The sequence below is a fragment of the Anser brachyrhynchus genome, assembly GCF_964034855.1.
Source record: "Anser brachyrhynchus genome assembly, chromosome: 1".
In the NCBI taxonomy this organism is placed as follows: domain Eukaryota; kingdom Metazoa; phylum Chordata; class Aves; order Anseriformes; family Anatidae; genus Anser; species Anser brachyrhynchus.
This window is the reverse complement of record NC_137694.1, coordinates 124,465,704-124,484,964: the sequence shown is the minus strand read 5'-3', so window position 1 is coordinate 124,484,964 and position 19,261 is coordinate 124,465,704. Positions and strand designations below refer to the sequence as shown.

The 19,261-nt window shown below is 40.2% G+C and overlaps 1 protein-coding gene across 30 annotated transcripts in view; it reads right to left on the bottom strand.

Annotated features, from left to right (window-relative positions):
• DMD (dystrophin) overlaps window positions 1-19,261 on the bottom strand; it is a 1,241,121-nt gene that overhangs the window by 43,307 nt on the left and 1,178,553 nt on the right. For all 30 annotated transcript variants that reach the window (XM_080576230.1, XM_080576221.1, XM_080576246.1 and 27 more), the window contains 4 exons: window positions 16,749-16,834; window positions 13,924-14,081; window positions 5,355-5,521; window positions 3,096-3,207 (listed from right to left, as the gene is read on the bottom strand). In XM_080576230.1, coding sequence (XP_080432356.1) covers window positions 3,096-3,207; window positions 5,355-5,521; window positions 13,924-14,081; window positions 16,749-16,834 — 523 coding nt within the window. The remainder of the gene's footprint in view (window positions 1-3,095; window positions 3,208-5,354; window positions 5,522-13,923; window positions 14,082-16,748; window positions 16,835-19,261) is intronic.

The following is a 19,261-nucleotide window of genomic DNA, read 5'->3' as shown; positions in this document are numbered from 1 at the left end:
AACATTAAAATAGCGTGCTCGCATAGAAACATTTCAATCTAGTTTGAAGACTGGTATCAGAGGAATCCCAAGAAAAAAGTGTCTTCTAGTGACAAGCACCAGGCACCTCTAATGTGATCCAGTTTCAATTTCAAAACTGTTCAAGGAGCACAAGAACGGCAAAAAAAAAAAGTGATTATTATGTGGACATACTGATAGACTGAGCCCATTTTCAGTGAAACTTTCTGATTTATTCCACAGATGTTTTACTCCACGTGATTTTCAGAGTAAAACTATACAAAACAAAATTCTCAGTAGAATGGATTTATGAGGAAGAAACAGTGGAGTTTTCAAGCATCCTAGTTCTCTTAAATGAAAGTAATATGTAGGCAGCTGGGTCTTGCACATTCCAAAACTATTCCAAAACCAAAACTACTTCTTGACATCAGGAGAACTTTACCACCACCTGACTTATCACAGTTTGGTTTAAGAAAGTGCCTTGCCAAACCCTCACCCCAGATCTCAGCCTCAACTGTAAACAGTAGCTGTAGAAACTTATCTCAGTTTGACATGCTTGCTTCTGACAAGGTCATATTTTTATGCTGCTGAGTTACTGTTTGTTAAACCCAAACAGAAAAATGACGCTACACTGAAACCTCGGTCTAGAACTGTTCTTCTATGCTTTACTTGAAACCTTTTTAAAAGGCACCTTTCTTTGATTAACCATTGCTGCTTCTTCTGTCTAAATAGAAACTAGGGAACTGTCTTGCCCTTATTTTGCCTCAGCCCTTTGCAGGAAAGAAGTTATCACATCCCTTGGACATTTAGCATGAGTTCTCAAATTCCCTTTGAGCAGAATTAAAGGCTGCAGTGCTCCAAAATTTCCTTGTAGTAAGAGGGAGTGGGAATAAAAATACCAAGAGGCTTCATTGTGCTCATCTAGCTATTGTAAGGATATGTCAAAGAAGGCGTTGCATGTCTTCTGTCCACTAAAATGCATTCTAAGGTGAGAGATTTGTCTGGAGGAAGAGGAAAAAGTGCTTTGCCATCTGCAAAATTGTTTTCATTCATTTCAAAAACAATTACATACTAGACATGATAGCTTCAGTGGATGTCTTGTTCAATCACACAGTACTTAGGTTTAGTTTTTCAATAGCAGCAACACAAAAAAGATCAGCGCTTGCTGTGTGTCACATTCCCTTTTTTTCCTAGTTAATCCTACTCTAATTCACTTTACTGCTGGTACAGCCAGGCACAGCACAAGAGCACGGGCTGTGGGAGTTCAGAATTCACAACAAAATTTACTGTCTGTAAATGCTTCTTTATTCTGATTCAGCAACCTGGATGCTGTTGCAAGTTTTCTGTTCATCATCGTGCAACCTCTATTGTGAGGGAGAACAGAAACCTGCTGCACCCTGCCTGTGTTGCAATGAGTTGCTTCAGGCTGTGGGAGTGTCTCACAACGTTACTTCATTTCTCACTTCTCACACTTCCCTTGAACTTTCCTTGAAACACTTCTTAGGAACAGGTAAGAAAACACCAGCAAGACGTTGGTTTGTGCGTTCTCTGCACCATTTGCAAACTCCCACACCACCTATGAACAAGAGACAGAGCAGCAAGCTGCGGAGCAAACCAGCAGCCGACTCAGCAAGAATGCACTCAGCTCAACTGGAAGGACTGCTCCAGCACGGCCGGCCAGCCTGGCGGGCTACGGCTGGGATCGTGACAGTTTGCTCCAGGAATGCCTGCGATGGAGAAGTCTGTTCAGACTCGTCTCAGCAGTGCTAATATTTCTCTCCAACCTGTGCAGCAGCTCAGGCAAACCACCCTTCCCACTAACCTCAGTCCTTGGGGGAAGACGCTGAAAAGCAGCAGCCAGTGAATGCTGACAAAAAGTAAGCAAAAATATATAGGTTGCCCTAGCAAAGAACTGGATTAAACAGTGTCATTTAGATGCTACAATAAAAGTTGATAATGTAAATAAATATCCATAAATTACAACTAAAAAAACCCACTGAATTTGCTTTACTATGTTTTAGGGGAATAAATTTTTCTCTCTCTTTCCTAAGAAAAGCTGAGTGTTTTTACTTCATTTTGGCAATGCCTTTTTGTTTGGATGAAGATGCAAAAACTATTCATGACATTTTATGAGGCTAGCCTACATATAATTTTGATGCTTTGTTTTCACCATTTACATTTGACCAGCAGACAAAAGTACAAGACTAATGACCACATTATCAGATTAGGAAATGAAATCAGTGTGTGCAATACTGCTTCAAGACCACCACACACAATAGCAAACACAGCTGAAAGCTCAGGCATGCTGCACTGTGGAAGGGTCACTTGAGAGCTCCTCTGATTTATGCCCCTTCTCCCGTGGTCACGAGAGGCCAAAATGAAAGAGGGACGACACACCAAGAGAATAATACAAATTTTTCTTTGCCAGATGCTTGGTACAGAAGAAGCATTTACACAAAAGTGATCCTTTTGAGAACTGTATAACAAGGGCGAAGACCCTCATGACACCATCCATGCAGCACAGAGCAAATGTGCTGCACTCAACACAATGAATTCTGGTCTTCAGAAATGAAATCTAACTTGCTACTCCCAAGAATTTCCCTGGTATTTTATACTGTCTAGTCATCATACAATAAAAAGATACTGTCAAATAGTGAAGACCTTGAAAATGCAATTGTAGTGTAGCAAGCAAAATAAGTGAAGCGACAAACTTGCTGGGGAAAGGAAGAAAAATCTCACATTGATACAGAGAAAACATTGTGATCTAAGATAGAAATATGTATTTGCACAAATCACAGGCTTCTTGAAGGATACATGAAGTAAACTGTACGGCACTGAACATGGAGCAGATCATTAGCATGCAGTAACATATTATGACACAGCACTGCACAAACAATGAAACCGCAATTTACTTCCAACTATCAGAGTGTCTTTTTACTAAGCATTAGAAATTCCTGGAATGTAGAATTTATAAAAGGTGATTTCTTTACAGGGGGGAAAAAAGCCACTCAAACGCTCCATTACCTTGCACACAGCAAATGAAGTTTTTCCTTTCTACTTAACAACGGGCAGTAAGGGTCAGTAAAACAGCTACTTACTGGTGTGCAGTACTCCACCATGGGATAGTGCATTTTATGACCTTTTGCAACACGACCAGAGAAGAAGCAACTTTGGCAGATGTCATAGTTAAAGTGCTTTAAGCTTCTGTACCTAAAAGAGGAAGAAAAAAACATGGCTTCAGAGCTCAGTAGGTGAATACTTCCTGTCAGCTCGTGAAGCTTTCTGTGTCATTAAGTGCTCTTCCCTGAGATGTCACACAGCGCACAATACACGACAATGCCCACTTAAGGGACAGGATTGCTGCCTCAGAGCAACAAAGCACAGATGCTTATCAAAGATTTGAATCTTCAAAATGAATCACTCTGTATCACAAAATTTCTAGCAGAGGGCAACAGTGAAGAGTTCTATCTACAGAATCCCCCTCTCTCATAATATGCAAAAGACAGCACCAAGCTTTTTGCTTCTACAATGCTAATTTCAGTTCTTCTGGTCTCCTTCATGACTCCTAACACAGAACTTCTTGAGCAAACAAAATTCAGATAAGCAATGCCCTCCTCAACAAGTAACACTAGCAAGCCGTTGAGTGCTGCATACAAGGTAGGAATGTATTCATGTGGTTTCCATCATCTTCATCAAAATAATTTTCATTTATAGAATGCCATCTCTGCAAGAATCTGAATGCACTTTCAGGCCATTATTTAAACTCATCAGCAATATGAGACAGCTAACTGTTGTGTATGCTACGCTGAAGTGCTTGAAAGACCCGGAGGCATAAGGGTTGTCTTGTTCCAAATACGCTAAGCAGTTCGGTCACAGTAACCTCAAAAGAGCATTGTTTTACGTGTACTGAGGCTCACAGTATTAGCTTTCTAAAAGCTGTCCAATACAGTGTCTTTTTGTCGAGTGGGTAAACAAGGTCTCGGTGACTTGCAAACGCATAAAAAAATCTGCAACAAATTCGACTACCATAATAGAATTGTTATATGAAGTTAAGAGACAGATGAGATCAGACAAGTAAAAGTAGACACAAACACAGAGCTCCAGTGTCCACTCTCCATGTTTCTGATGCTAACTACAGACTATCCATTCACTCAGCATCCTTTGATTTTCCAAGTGCTGCATTTTTCCAATTCCATCCACTTGTCACTGGCTGTTTATACAAACCGTGTGAGTAATTGAGTAGTTTCACAAACTGTATCTGCAACAGGAAACTTTTACTTTGTGGATGTGTTGAACTTGTCACATCCCATCCATTGCTCTTCTTCAGTAATGCTTACTATTATCCCAGTTGCAATATGCAAGGGGAATAAAAGCAGAAGAACACGAGTTTAGATGATTAAAGGAACAGCCTGACTGAAGAAAAAAATCAGACTTAAAACAAAGCAGTACCTTTGTTATTTCCTCTTTCTCACTGCCTGTACAATTGCACAGGAGAAAGGACTGCCCTACTATACATATAAAAGCAACATTCATACTCACACATGTTAGAGCAAAATGATGGCTTTTCTATGTGGTACTGCTTGCTGTTGTTGTTGATATGCATTTTACAAATAAAGTTACAAAAAGGTCTTTGTAAACAACACAATACGATGGAAGGAAAAATGCCAGCAGTGAAAGAGGACCATGAACAGAAAGGACAGAAACCATACAAAGCAGCTATTAGGAAGCAAAGTGATAAAACAAGTCTAGGCATAATTGAAAGTGAGTATTTACTTAGCTGTTAAGTGGATTCTCAACAGGCATACCAGCACACAGCCATTTTACCACCCATTGACTTATTCATTGCTATAGTAACCACAGTGTTGATCCAGATGTTCAAACAGATCAGCAACATTTCCAGCACACTAGGTTAATATTCCACCAACCACATTCCTCTGAAAAATGCACAGTATCTTTACATGTCTGTAAATTTTCAAGTCACTTCCTTGCTTTACGACATGAGAGAAAGCAGTTCATTAGGATCCAATTCAGAAAATGAAGCTGCATGTATAAGACAGACTGAATATAAAGCAAATCCTGTTAGCTGTGCAATTTGTCAATACTTTGGATGAGGCAAAGAAGGACTGGAAGGGAGAGCAGGACCTAGAGGAACGGCAGTATCTTAACTGATAAGCAATTTTTTGTTCTCTTCAGCTCTTTCATCACTGCACCCAGTCTAAGCGTCACCCTCCCTCATATCCCACCACAACTCTTCTTATCCTGAACATGCATAAAATCAAGAACACGATTTGCCTGGAAACAGAGATGCTGATCCACCAAGCAGTGTTCCGCAAGGCAGAGAGGGAGTTACTTTGTACCTGAATCCGATAATTGGGCACTCCTTGCAGATGTTACACTTCGCTTGGTGCTTGGCAGTTTCGGCAGCAGCCACCCTGTGCAACACAGGCAGCCACACCATGGACTGCGGTTCCAGCCTCATCCAGTCCAGAAACAGGGCTGCTTCGATCTCGGGCTTGTTATTGGCCTGGAGCAAAGGTGGAAGAAAGACAAGGGCTCAGCAGAAGGGATTTGTGTAGTACTAGCTAACTAACAGCTCAAGTCACTGGTTTCCTACCTGCTCCACATCTTTTCCCTGAACACCATCCAGCTTTTCCTCCCATCCACCCATCCAAAAAATAAAAATAAAAAAAATCTCCAGGATACTGCCTTCAAAACAAGAACCGAACATTATTAACATTTCAAGTCTCTCTTTTTCTTATTCTCTATTACAACAGACAGCACTACCATGTACTCTTTTAAAACAAAAATCATCCACTCAAAGCATCTGGCAAAAAAGATAATCCTGTGTTTCCTATATCTCTTATCTGTACTTGCATAGCACTGTTTCTCATTTCTTATTTTAAAAAATACTGTTTATGTTATCCAACCCATAAAAATTGCATGTCTTTTTATCAAAATTCCTTTCTCTTTAACATCCTCCATTGCCACCCTGACCTTTCTTCAAAATGCACGTATAAGGAAATAATTCAAATTCTTTCTCAAGCCCACTGTTGAACACGTAAATTCTGCCTCCTTAAATGCCTCAAAATCCCTCTTCCCACCACACCATCGTTAAATTCCTTGTCATTGCCTGGGAACACAACGCAGTTTTGTCCCACAGAATATGATGCATTTAGCCTCGTATTCCACCTCCTGCTAACCTCCTGCTTTCTCCTCTCTACCAAGGGCCAAAAAGCCCATTAAAACTTCGTGGCAGTCCGTCCTCTGCTTCCTTCCCATCGTATCCTGAACAGAACTAAACTTTGTGCACCTGTTCTACAGTACCTTCAAGGAACGTCCATAACAAACCAGATTCCCATTGCACCGTGCAAACACCTGAAGTCATGTCTTGTCCCTGCCTCTCAGCGTTACAGCAGGGAACAAGAAACAGTAAAGAGACGAGAAGCCACAGCAGCAATCAGCACAGGCAGAGGCCATGCTGCACTGGCAGACCAGCCACCGAAAAGAACATTGCGGAATATGGACAAACAGCTTCAAAAGGGATCTTGAGGAGCAAAGCAAAGTGACAGTGTGAATGTTTACATGGGAACTCCTCTCCAGCGTGAAGGACAGCACCGAGCAAGCACTGAACTGGGTGTCTGGAGCCTGGTTTCAGCCCTGAAGAGACGATGGATCAGGTGGAGATAATGAAGGGCTCCACCGGGAAGGCAGGAGGGAGGAGGAGCCCGCACGGAGCACAGAAGCAGTGGTGGAGCAGGACACTGTCCCACTGCATCTCTGTAAACCACCGCTACGTGCTATCTTAAATTCCTTGACACTTTTCAACCCCACCTCACCCAGCATGAACAACATGGGTATGAACCAAATACATTTAAACCCCCTGCCTTTCTTTTTTTTTTTCTCTAACCAGTCAAATACAGTCCTCTGTGAGACAATCTTTTGTATTTGAAGTTTCACAAGGCAAAGACTTAATTTGTGGTTCCAAACCTATTAGAAGCACTTAAGCACATAATAAGCATTAATGTATCATGTATATGGACCACAACGAATAGGGGATTGAGTGTTTTTTCTTAATGCTTGCTCTTTCCCAATTACTTTCCCAATTTCTCATTAAATTTGAATTTAGTATGACATAGCTAAAACCTTTAGTTTCTTTCAACTAAAATACAATGCTAGCAACAAATCTGGGGATTTTTTTTTTTTTCACAACAGACATAAAGGCAGAAAGAGCTAGAGGGAAAACCAGTATTATCATTTTTTTAAGCTAACACTGTTTATAATCTTGACAAAGAAATTAACTGATCAATACTTGCAGACTGAGAAAAATGCAAAGTCTCCTAGACTGAACTCCTAACCACAAGAAGGAAATTAAAAACAAAAACACAGAAACGAACAAACAAACAAACAAAAAATCACAAATGTCTCTGGAATAATACATTGCATTAAAATTGACTTAAAATGCTGCTGCAATATTTTGGTTAATTAGAAACAAAATATTTTTTGGTCGGGATTTTCTTCTGGGGTAAACCCATCAAGCCACAAACATATTTACAGTTCTTCAGATGAAGTCCCCTCAATGCCTGCCTCTCCCCCAAAACAACCTCAGCACCAAAACTGAGAGAAAACTGAAAAAGTAAAGAAACATCCAGGCAACACTGGCAAGAGTTTGTTCAGAGCAGCAGACCCTGCTTTCCACTGAAGGATATCAATGAATTCAAGAAAACAAAATTAATTCTAGAAGTCTCTTAAGAGGAAGGAGCATTTATGAAATGCAATCATTTATGTGCCTCTTTTCCGGCTGGCAGCCACGGCAGCAAGGGGCTGGGGTGTGATTTTCTGTGGATCACTCAGCGAGCCAGCATCCGCCAGGAACTACACTGGCAAACCACTCCTCTGCCTGGTAGACTACGCTTACTGTACTAAGGTCCTCTAAGCCTTTAATATTTTAGGAGTATCTCTTTAATATTCCGTTTCTAATAGAAAAACATGAAGTGTACTGAAATGCTGCAGCGCAAGCTGCGGACAGAATAAAAATGAGCAGCTCAAAGCACTACTCTGCACTTGTAGTTGCTCTAAATTTGCAGGGAAAACGTTGCAGTGATGAAAGCCTTTCTGTAACATTCGAAGATCTATTTTAATTTTGCAGTCACTGGCGATTGCTAGCAGTCCCAATGGTTGCCCACACGGAGCTCCGCACCCCGGCTGTACGAAAACTTGTGCTCAGAGAGATTAGGTGCATTAAAATGTATCAGAACTGGTTGCAAATTATATTACATGAAGATTTAAAGCCACGTGGAGAAAAGCTGGTCAGGGTCAGATGGTAGAGGACACACAGTTCTCGACTGTTCCCTGAGCTGCTATTACGATTTTTTTTAATAATCTCTAAATCCAGTAAAGGCAGCAGCTGACGATTTTACATAAGGGAAGAAGTCTGAATTTACGCAGTACATATCTGAACCAACAAGAGCGAGCTGTAAAGAATATTAATGGTTCTTCTCTTCAACACATTTCTGTGGAACTCCCAATTTTTATGGTAATAACAGAGTGAATCATAAAGTAAAATTCATAAAGCCCTTTCGAGCTTACAAGTAACAATTTATTATTGGGGCCATTCAAATTCATCATGCTCCACACATCTGTTTTTCAGTATTTATTCTGCAGAAACAATGGGGAAATGGGAAGCTGCGCGGTGTTGGCATCTTTATACAATACTTAGGAGTTGAATTTTTCTGTTTTTTAAATTATTTATTATTATTCCCTCCTCTTCTTTCAGCTATTATTTTAAAAAATACTCTGCAGTGTAAGAACTTTATCGATGTATTATATAAAATATGCTCCAAAATACAGTTGTGATGTTGCGTGACCAATGCAGTATGGTTTTGGACAGTCAGACAATATGGCATGAATTTCTGGTAACACTTTTGATGAGGTACATTGTGTTTAGGTGCAAGGTAAGGAACTAATGGGAAATAATTCAGTATTATTAATTTAATGGTGTTTTCCATCTAGGATGGAAAGCTTTATATTAGTCTAAGTAAATACTATTTTGGACAAACTGAAACTGAGGAATGGGATTCCTGTGAGTTGTTCAAGTTGAAAAATGCAGCACAAACCATGAATAGAAGCCCTGTCTCCAAGGGCTTAGCATTAGACCAAACCCCGCTGAACCTTGTCTTCCACTCGTGAATGGCTTCCCCAGCACATTTGCGTTCTCTCCACTGCCAGCTGGCAAGAAAACACAAGTCAAGGATTCATAGTTTCTAAGACTAGTGCTGTTTCATGGGCAACGAAGGGAGGATTATTTCAAAGGTAACTCTGGGTGACACTAACTGCTTGAATCTGCCTGACTGTTGGAGCAATGCTTAAGATCATTACTTTGACCCCTTGCATTACTCTTACACTGCTCCACTTAATGTTTTGAGTGTTGCGGTAAAGACTAATGAAAAAAGCAAGAATGCAGAAGTCATTTAGTATACAGCTTTGTATCATACACAACATCCCATGCACACTTGAAAATCACTATCTTCTTACTCTCCACCTCCCAAATCCTAAATCACTTTAAAATAGCTCTTCAAAACAGCTCACTTATAGGACTCTTCAAGACAGCGTCCCAAACTCAGGCACAGGTTCATAAATTCTTACTGAAATAAAACCAGAATTGATGTTTTCTTGACATTTACAGCATAGCAGCTTGAGGAAGGATTTGCTAGTTCCCCTTAGGCCAGTTCTCCTGTGTCAGAGCCAAAAGCAGAGGTAACATCCTACGAACAGAAATAAGGGCTGTCTGAATCTCTCAAAAGAGCCCGAGTCCCTCAACAATAACACTGCATCTGTACGTTATTTTCACATAGCTCTCCATTTAAGTATACATAGTTATTTGTACACAGTACTGATATTTCCTATTAAAAAAAAAAAAAAAATATATATATATATATAAAAAAACACCCCAGCAACAACAGAAAAACAGACCCCACAAAACAACTGTCCAAACCACTCAAATCACTGCATGTACAGCTGAAGCCACTATCATGGTCCTGACCCAGGGTTTGGACTGCCCATACTCCTATAAGGATTAACAGGCCCCTATTTTGGTTTCTATTTGTCTGAGTGAATATACTGGGTTTGGACATGCAGTTAAGTGGTTGTAAAAACCCTGCCATCTACTGCTGATCTTCACTGACTAAGTGCAAACCTAGAAATGAAGACTATACAACAGAGTATTAAAATACTTTCCTCTGTCAAAGTGAAATTAAACAAGGTCTAAAATATAGATATGAATTAATTGTACATATTTTACTGCTCTTTAGCTTCACCTGTATCAGTTTTCCATACAAAGCACTCAACACCCTGGGAAAAAAGTATACCTAACACAGCTGATAATCAAGAATCAAATATGCAAACTTTTTTGAGAAACAGCAAGAGACATTTCCATCTGAGCTGCACTGTCTCTGCTTTCATCTCCCGTTTCTTAAGTGTCCCAATGTCACGGTAAAGCATACATGGCAGTGATGTGAATACCTAGGTCTCTCTGTATTATGCAAAACAGCATCTTAGTAGTTTTGCACTGTGATTTAAACACAATACATTTGTCCTTTAGCCCATAACAATTCATTACCCTGTTTACTTAAAATATGTACCCATCACATACCTGGAAGGCAAGGGCTTTCAGTCTGCAGTAATACTGAGCTCCCTTGGTTTTTCATGGATCTACAGGCTACTTTTATGCAGTGTGGGCCCAGGCAGAAGGTCCCTATGACTGAACTCATCGCTCTTACCAAAACCACCCTTTCTTTGAAGTCCCAGAAGGTCAGCTGCACCTGCTCCCTACAGCAGAGACCCCCAGCAGCACTCCCAAGGGCTCACCCTTCAGCCCTGAAGCAGGGCCACCAGCCCCGCCACCGCAGCAAAAGCCCCCTTGTCCCCTGCTGCTGTGTGCACCTGGCGAGGCCATGGCAAGGGCACCAAACCCAAGGGGCTGGCAGAGGGATTTCTGAAGCACGTGTTTGCTGCAGAGCCTGACACTACTGCAATTTATGGCTGGCTTATCATCACCAGAACAACAAAATAAAAGTCGTATATAAAAAAAAAAAAAAAAAAAAAAGACATTCCTTACCGTGGGCGTGCAAAGACTTAATTTAATTTTGACACAGTAATGCAAACTGTGAATCCTGGCGCTATTTTTTAAAACTGAATTAACTGCCTGGAGTAAATGGAGGAGATGGTAAGGGGCCGCGTGAGGGAGGGCCGCGGGGCCACGCACACGGACGGGCCTGTGTACCGCTCGCAGTGTGCCCTGCACCAAGCGCCCCAGAGGAGCAGAGCTGGAACCAGCCCAGGCTCGGGTCAGGAAACACAGAGAGGGAAGGCCCTGAAAGAAAATTATGCCTCCCTCCCCTGTGGGGGAAGCTGAGAGGGTATCAGGAGAAGAAAGGATGAGGGAGGAAGCCAGGAGGGGCGGCACACGCCTCTGCAGGCTGAGATGGCTGTCCCTGCTGGGCACCCTGTGCAGTCCCCCTCGGCTGCCAAGCGCCAGCGTTGCTCCCCCTCAGGGGCTCCTTTCCCCAGGCACCGCTGCCTTGCAGCACCTCCTACGCCAAAAGCATCTCTCTGCACTCCACTCCTCCTCCAAATGTCTTACTTCTCTCCATTCCTTGTTGCTTTCTTTCATGTCTCATCCTACCCTGCCTTTCAGTTGCTTTCATCACTATTATTTCCCCAATTATTCATACCATCCCTTCCTCAGGGTGGGGTCCTTCAACCCAGGCCCTTTCTTTTCCACTCTTTGGTTCCTTCTTCCCATGTTTGGGTTTCTGCTCCTCTCCCTAGGACTCCCTCCCTTTTCAGACTTTCTTTCCTTGCTTAAGCCTCCCTCCCCATTTCAAGCCTTATTAGAAAGTTGTCTTTGTTGCTTCAAGCCAGGTCAGAAAACAGCCTCCCACTTAAGTTAAAATGGAGGCTTCATCTGCAGGAAAAAGAGAGGACGCAATTCCTCCTAACACTGTTTCTTAGTGGAGGTGAGAGAAGAAAACCTCAGTTTTTCCATCTTTCTGATTTATGGCCCGGTGAAAGGTTGTGCCCAGCTGTTCTTCTAGAAATGCTGGCACCTGGGTTGCCTGTTGGCATTTCTTCATTTGCAGTAAGACAAGTTTGCTAACTCATTTTATTCAAACAACCATTTATTCCAAGTTTTTTTATTCCTATTTTATAAAAAAATGTTGTGTGTCCCATCACTACTCATTTTACTGTTGTTTTTTTCCCTAATATAAACACACATTATCCCTCTTTCCAAAAAAAAAGTTTTTGTCAGATTCCAAGTTCATTCTCCTTATCAGTTTCTCAACACCATTTTTTAAGCGTGTTTGCTGTTCATTCTGGAAAATGATAGGACCTGGTGATCCCTAATTTTCTCGCAAAGTCATTTGCACAAGCCAGCTTTTGACATGTAGATTCTCACCACGGATTTGCTGTGGCATTATTTTGTGTTAGTCTTACCTGAACCCCCGTGTGGAACACCTTCAAAAGCCTTGAAAGCCATAGCAGGGTCTAACCTAGCTATAAAAGTTACCACGCACAGTTTATCAGCATGGCTTATCCACCCAGAATATGGCCGTAAAAACCATTCATCTGGAAATGACATCAAATACATACTAGAATTATTAAAGGTCAAGACACAGATGATGGAAATGAAAAAATATGAATCTTACAGAATCAATCTGACAAAATAAGTTTAAAAAATACAGAAAGCAAACATCCCCCTGCAACTAGAAGTTTCTGTTCATTTTAGAATTTGATTTTTATAGTCCCTGCGCATACAAAGATGACTTCCAAGCATTATTATTTACTGAAAAAAACTTGCTGTCTTTCCTTATTACAGAACTGAAACTACCACCTCATGAAACTTGAGCAGCAGGTAAAGAAAGAAGCAAACAATTCCCCCTGCTCCCATCCAGCTAACAGAAAAAAAAACAAGATATTTAAGGGATTGAACAAGAGTTTCTTCTATTGTGATGCAGAAGATGCATTGAGAGTTATCACAGACCATACATTACCTCCCATCCTCTACCTTTTCATTAAGCAGCTGTCTTAATCTTTTGCATTTTGCTGTTGGTTAGCAGAAAGATGAATAATTCCCTTAACTCTCTTCCTCCTCAGATTAAATAATTTACAAGCTTGAAAAAGAGCCTGGAGTTGGCTGTGTATTCCTCAAAAGATAGGGCAGAAATTCTTTTAGTACTGTTGAAAGAAAAATAGCATTACCCATTCAAACAATGAAAGGAGCTCATCAAGTGCTCCTCACCCCTAGTAAGCACTTCAGTCAGTCATCTTTCTGCATCCCTCTGCTGAGCACCTGGCTGCCATTGGTATGTATATACACAAAAATGAGTTTAACCATTGCTGTTTACCTACATGGCAGCAAATAAATGGTGATCTACTGCTGGCAGCAGAAAATTGTAAAAGCAGGAACTTCCACAACACAGACTTCCACTGCTTGCAGGATTCAGTTACTACACGGGCCCTGGTGCCAACTACTTGCTGTCCAGATGACAACATAAACTTTGACAACCCTGTGCAAGGCCAGGCTGCATGGAGCTTTGAGCAACCTGGTCTAGGGCAAGGTGTCCCTGCTCATATCAGGAGGATTGGAACTACATGCTCTTTAAGGTCCCTTCCAACCCAAGCCATTCTGTGATTCTACGATAATCTAGGCTTCTTCAATCACTGCCACAATCGCGGTGAATATGGCGCCTAAGAAGAAGCAGTGTAATTCATATATATCTTGTCAAAGAAATACACTAGTGAGTACCACTAAACAATCCTTGCTACCCTAGCCCTTCCTCCAGATTTTCAGTCTCATTCCAAAATAGAAAGGCTAGCTGGAAAGGAGACACAGATCAGAAAATGAACAGTGAGCGAAGATGAACTTACAAACTGGAAGCAGCTTCTGACACTCGGCTCAATGTTGCTGCCCCCGAAAGAGGCGACCTCCCCTAGCTGCCGCGGGATCTGGATGGAGTCGTGCAACAGGAGCCCCAGTCGGCGCTGGTCGCAGAAGCCGGTGGAGCTCGCCACTTGCTTGAACAGGTCTGGGGAAACAAAAAAGACACCATGGCTGAAGCATCGTAACGGGGACACAACAAGTATGGAGGAAAACTGCATAATTTTGAAGTCTCACAAGGGGGGTAAATGGCTTTGATGGACATGAACGTAAATGTATCTGCAGTTTGTCTGCTTCTCTTCCTACAAACACTGCTTCTGTTAGTAAATGTTGATTTTTAATAGGATTATTTGTTTGTACCCATGAAGAAAGGCCATTCTACCACAGTGCCTATGCCATTACTGATGATAGCAGCTGTAATTCTGACATACAGTCAACTGAACATCAGGATCTTTGATCCACAGCAATGGTAACACCTCAAAAATACTGTTTAACAGTAAAATAATCTCATACGACATACAACACTTCTTCAGCTCTAAGCAATGAGTGTACAATTCAGAACCCAGTTCTCTTTCAGATGAATTGATCTGGAAAACAAGAGCTCCTAATTTCAATATACCATAATCTTTTAATCCAGGTGTATTTCTAAAATGAAAGAAAAATATCGCAGTATGACAGAATCTGTCATCCACTGGGAATGTTAATATCATATTAAGCTTTCATTTTTGAAGTGAAATGTCACTTTAAGTCTTGTTCTATTACTGCATCATTCTAGAAAAGGATCCTTACAGGACAGAATTATTATCCTTCTGTGAGCCCAATTTAATTTAGTGGGAATTAGTTATACTATGTATACAATGAGGAGGTTTTAGAGTTTGTAATAAGGAAAATCAGGTTAGCATTAACTGAAATATTTATTTGGTAATATCCCTGTTGACAATACATGACCTGAATAAATTCTGCTTATTTTTCAAAGAGAGAAAGAAAGAGAGAAAAAGAGAAGGAAGGAAAAAAGGAATGAAGAAAGGAAAGAAGGAAGAAAGGAAGGTCAGCCACTAGAAAAAAAAAATCCCTTTTTGGAGCCTTAGTATTTCACCTGACAACAGGGTTACAATTATAAAGGTGATTCAGCACTTTTCGCGGTAACCTTCCTAGGGCAGCTTTGACACCTGTCTTTTTCCAAAGGAATAAAGGAATGGATAGAGAAAGGATTACATTTTAATTACACAAGTTTCACTTTTACCAATACTAGTTTTATGATACGTAACTTTGAGAAAATTTCTTCTCCATCACCTCTGCAAGCCTGAAGAATTCTGCTCTGTGAGAACCAACGCTGCTCTGCTGCACAAATATCAGAAAATCTTTAAGGGGCGCGACTCATCACGCACTTGCAGCAATACTAACAGCAATGGCACTATGACTTCGGCATGACCACAGCCTGGCAGAGACGATTTGTTCCTCTCTCAAAAGCTATGCAGTGTTCAATCAGTAAAACACCTCTCAGTAAAACACTGCGTTCTGCAGCCTTAGAAGGGGGTTATGCATTACCATGCATACACACTACAGGAGCCTATAATATATTAATAAATGTTTTCCTTTATAACTCTGATAATTCTCAATGGACTATCATTTAAAAAAATATCTGTATTAATTTTCTTAAAAAGATTTTCTGAATAATTTTTCACAAAACCCACATGAAACATCTAAAGAACTAAACTGTGACATTTATAGTGATTGCCCTAAAATCTGATCCAATTATACACAGACGTGTATAATTCATATAACAGAATCCGTTGTTGGAACTGTATGTTTTCTTATTAGCTTTCTTAAATTTGGATTAGAAGAATAATAAAATAATAACCATTAATGAAGAACTGCTACAGCACTGGTTCAAAATCTAATGGTGGTGGCTTTTTTTCAATGCACGTATGTAAGAGTGATGTAATTTAATTTAACCAGAGAGTTACTCTTGAGAAATACTCTTATCAGCAGACCTTTTCTGGATCTTAGCCTCACTAATGAACTGATTCATTAGTCAGCTGAAACTAAAACTTCAAGTGGAATTTTTTCAAGTATTTTAGGATATGACCCATTAAAATATGCAAAATAACTGCATGACTTTAATTTTTATTTACAGATAGCAACTATATTTAAACATAAGGTACTCAGACTCTGATCACATTGTGGAAAATATTTTGAAAAGATAATATATTTCAAAATGGTGTAATGCATGATGTCTTGTGGATCAATGCTGCTTTTTTACTGGCTTTTTCATCTTATTGTTTATACATTTTCTTTTGTCTGCTGTGGTACAGCAAAAGGGTTCTGGCACCCTTCTATAAGAAAAGGTTAAATCTCAGCACGTGAATTCTTCCAGCCAAGTGTGTGCATGCACATTTTTTGTGTATGAAGGTGTGCTAAACCAGTGGTCTTCAAAGTGAGGTGTATGTACCCCAGTGGGTGTGCAAATCCATTGGGGTGCAGTAAAACGTATTTTTGAACAATTAATAAATTATATATAAAGAAATAAAAATAGTATTTATTTCATCTTTATCTCATCCCTTTTTAATTTCTATTTTTGTCCATACTTTATAATGTATGTTATGTACATATAGCACACTAGTGCATATATATAAATAAATAAATATGCATATATTAGGGGTGCATGCTCAAAGATTTTTTTACCTATTATATTTTTTTTGCATGATCAGAAAGTTTGGTGACCACTATGCTAAAGTACCTAGAACAAATAGGGGTAATGAAAACATTAAATAAACACAAACTATCAAAGAAAAAAAGAATTACATTGACTTACATCTATACTTGTCTTCCAGGTGTGCTTTACAAAGGGATACAACACCAGTTTTGAAAGATAAAACACGGATCCTTCCTGTTCGACCCCTAATAGAAAAGAAACATTGGCTGATAATATAATCCATTCATATAATAACTTGTTGACTATTACGAAGTTTAACATTGTTCTGCAGTTTTATTTTAAAGGCACACAAAGAACCACTTTGCATAGCATAAACTAGCCTGCTATCACATACACAGTAAACTGAATGTAAAATATGGTTGTGTTCCACAGGCATAGTTAAACTGAATTGTGCAGTTGTACCAGTTCAACTAGGAACAGTCTCATGCAGAAATAACAACAGAAATGGCACTAGCAAGATGTTCAGGTGACTGATTAAGCTTGCCTAAAACCAGGGAGAACGAAGGCAGGTTGTACAGTTGAGTCATTACCGTAATGATGTTGTTTCTGAGCTCCTTCTCCTATCACTCAAACCTGAGCAGGCCGACAGCCCTGGTCCTCCTCCACGTCAGTTATTGCACTGCCTTGACTCAGTCTTCCTTCACGCTCACCTTCACACTGGTTTGTGACATGCCTGTGCTATCGCTTCTGCTTTTTAATGTGACTGTGGTAACAACATCATCCTCTGTGCTGCCAGCAGCACAGTGACAAACCTTCAGATCTTCTCTCAGGTACCTGGTTTAGTTCAATTTGCTTCCTGCTGCTGGCTTCCCCTAAGACTTTTATTTCATGTAGCATTACAAACGTGTAACGTCTATTGCAAATGAGACATACACAACATAGTAAGCCTATGTCTAAACACGGCTTTTGGAAGCACAGCCTTATCAACACCTTTGAAGTGCCACCAGTAAAAGACCACCACTGAAAATATGGTAAGTCATGTACAGGTACACTGTACTCATGCAGTAGGCTGTACTGTTCAGCCAACATGCATGTTTTCTTTTTAGTCCTACAAAAGCATCATAAGAGTCAACTGTACTCCTTTACCTATGTATCTTCCCTGCAACACCTACAAAACGTGCAGGCAGAAACTGGTGGACAAGGCAGAAGTCAGAATTTGCAGCCTTTAAAAAAAATTAAATAAATATTGTGTTTTTCACCATGAACACGCATTTGTTGCTTACCTATGCTTTCCCCTCTCCGCTCTTTTTACTCCCCTCCTTCAAACCTTTTCCAAATTAATTATCATCTGTGCCCTGAGAAACTCCTGCTGATGAATACCAGGCTCATGCAAATTATACAGGAGAAGAATGTAGAATGATTATTTCCCTGCAAGGCATATTAAATTGGAACCTGCACGAACCATGAGTTGTTCAGTTCACTCTACTCTCCTCCCAAGTCAAATCAGTAATTTACCATGCTACTGCAAATGAGCATGAGTGACTGATCAATTAAAACAAATCTGAAACGTGCTGGATTTGCAGAGCTGTGCCCATAATTAGATCAGTCATTGACTGTGAATTTGATTAGTATCTTTACAAATGACAGTTTTCAATTATAAGAAAAGTAAAGATTCACTACATTGAATTAACGTCTCCAGTACTACTATGCACTTCAGTTGATCTCTTCCTATTAAGTTTACAATGAAAACTAAACACTTGTAACCCCAAGGTCACCTCTCTACCAGCATAATTCAAACTTGACTTTCAGCAAAACAGCTAGGAGCTTTCCTCACACATAAAACAACTCTGTGTTTCATCGAGTCCTGCAATATACAATTCCCTAGCATACCTAGGGAATTGCCTGGAGGCAGCCAATTATAATTTCTAATGCTGTACTTTCAGCAGAGTGCTACATAACAAAAGCTAGACTGGACACAGTAAATCTAAACCGGATGGTCCAGCTTAGGAGCAGCCTGGGGAATTACTTCTATTTCCCTCTCTGCCACTAGCGTGGCTGATCTGGATTAACATCTCTAGTGCATCTTTTTTGTTTTTCACCAACTTCATATATATGTTACTCGTATTAGATGATAATTCAAAACTGGATCAGAGTTCAGTGAAAGCCAAAGCAGATTAAAGAAAAAAAACCCTGACAGTTAAATGAATACAGCCCCATTCCCTCCTACCAGTACACTACACAAAAATATAATGTAATGTGGGTAATCCACTTCACAGGATTGTACAGCTGCTGCAGATGATGTTATAAGCAACTGTCTTATCAGACGTGATGCTGCAGGAAGAGATTGTATACACATCTGTACTTTTTTGTGTGCAGGTGATCACTGAAGCTTCAGTGCTGTGATAAAGGGTGGATGGAAGAATGATGTTATGGCACTACAGTTCAAAATGTCAGTGGCAACACAGCAATTGTTTCATGTCTTTCCATTTCTATACATGAATGTTTATTCTGCCACAGTAATGAGCATGTCCGGCTGAAGGTAGCTGATAAGAACACGAAAAAAACAACAAATAAAGACTTCCACTGACATCTTTTTTTCACTAAATTCACCAAATACAAGAATCATGGCTTAGTCTAAAACTGACTTACAAAATGTGCTTTGGAATTTATCT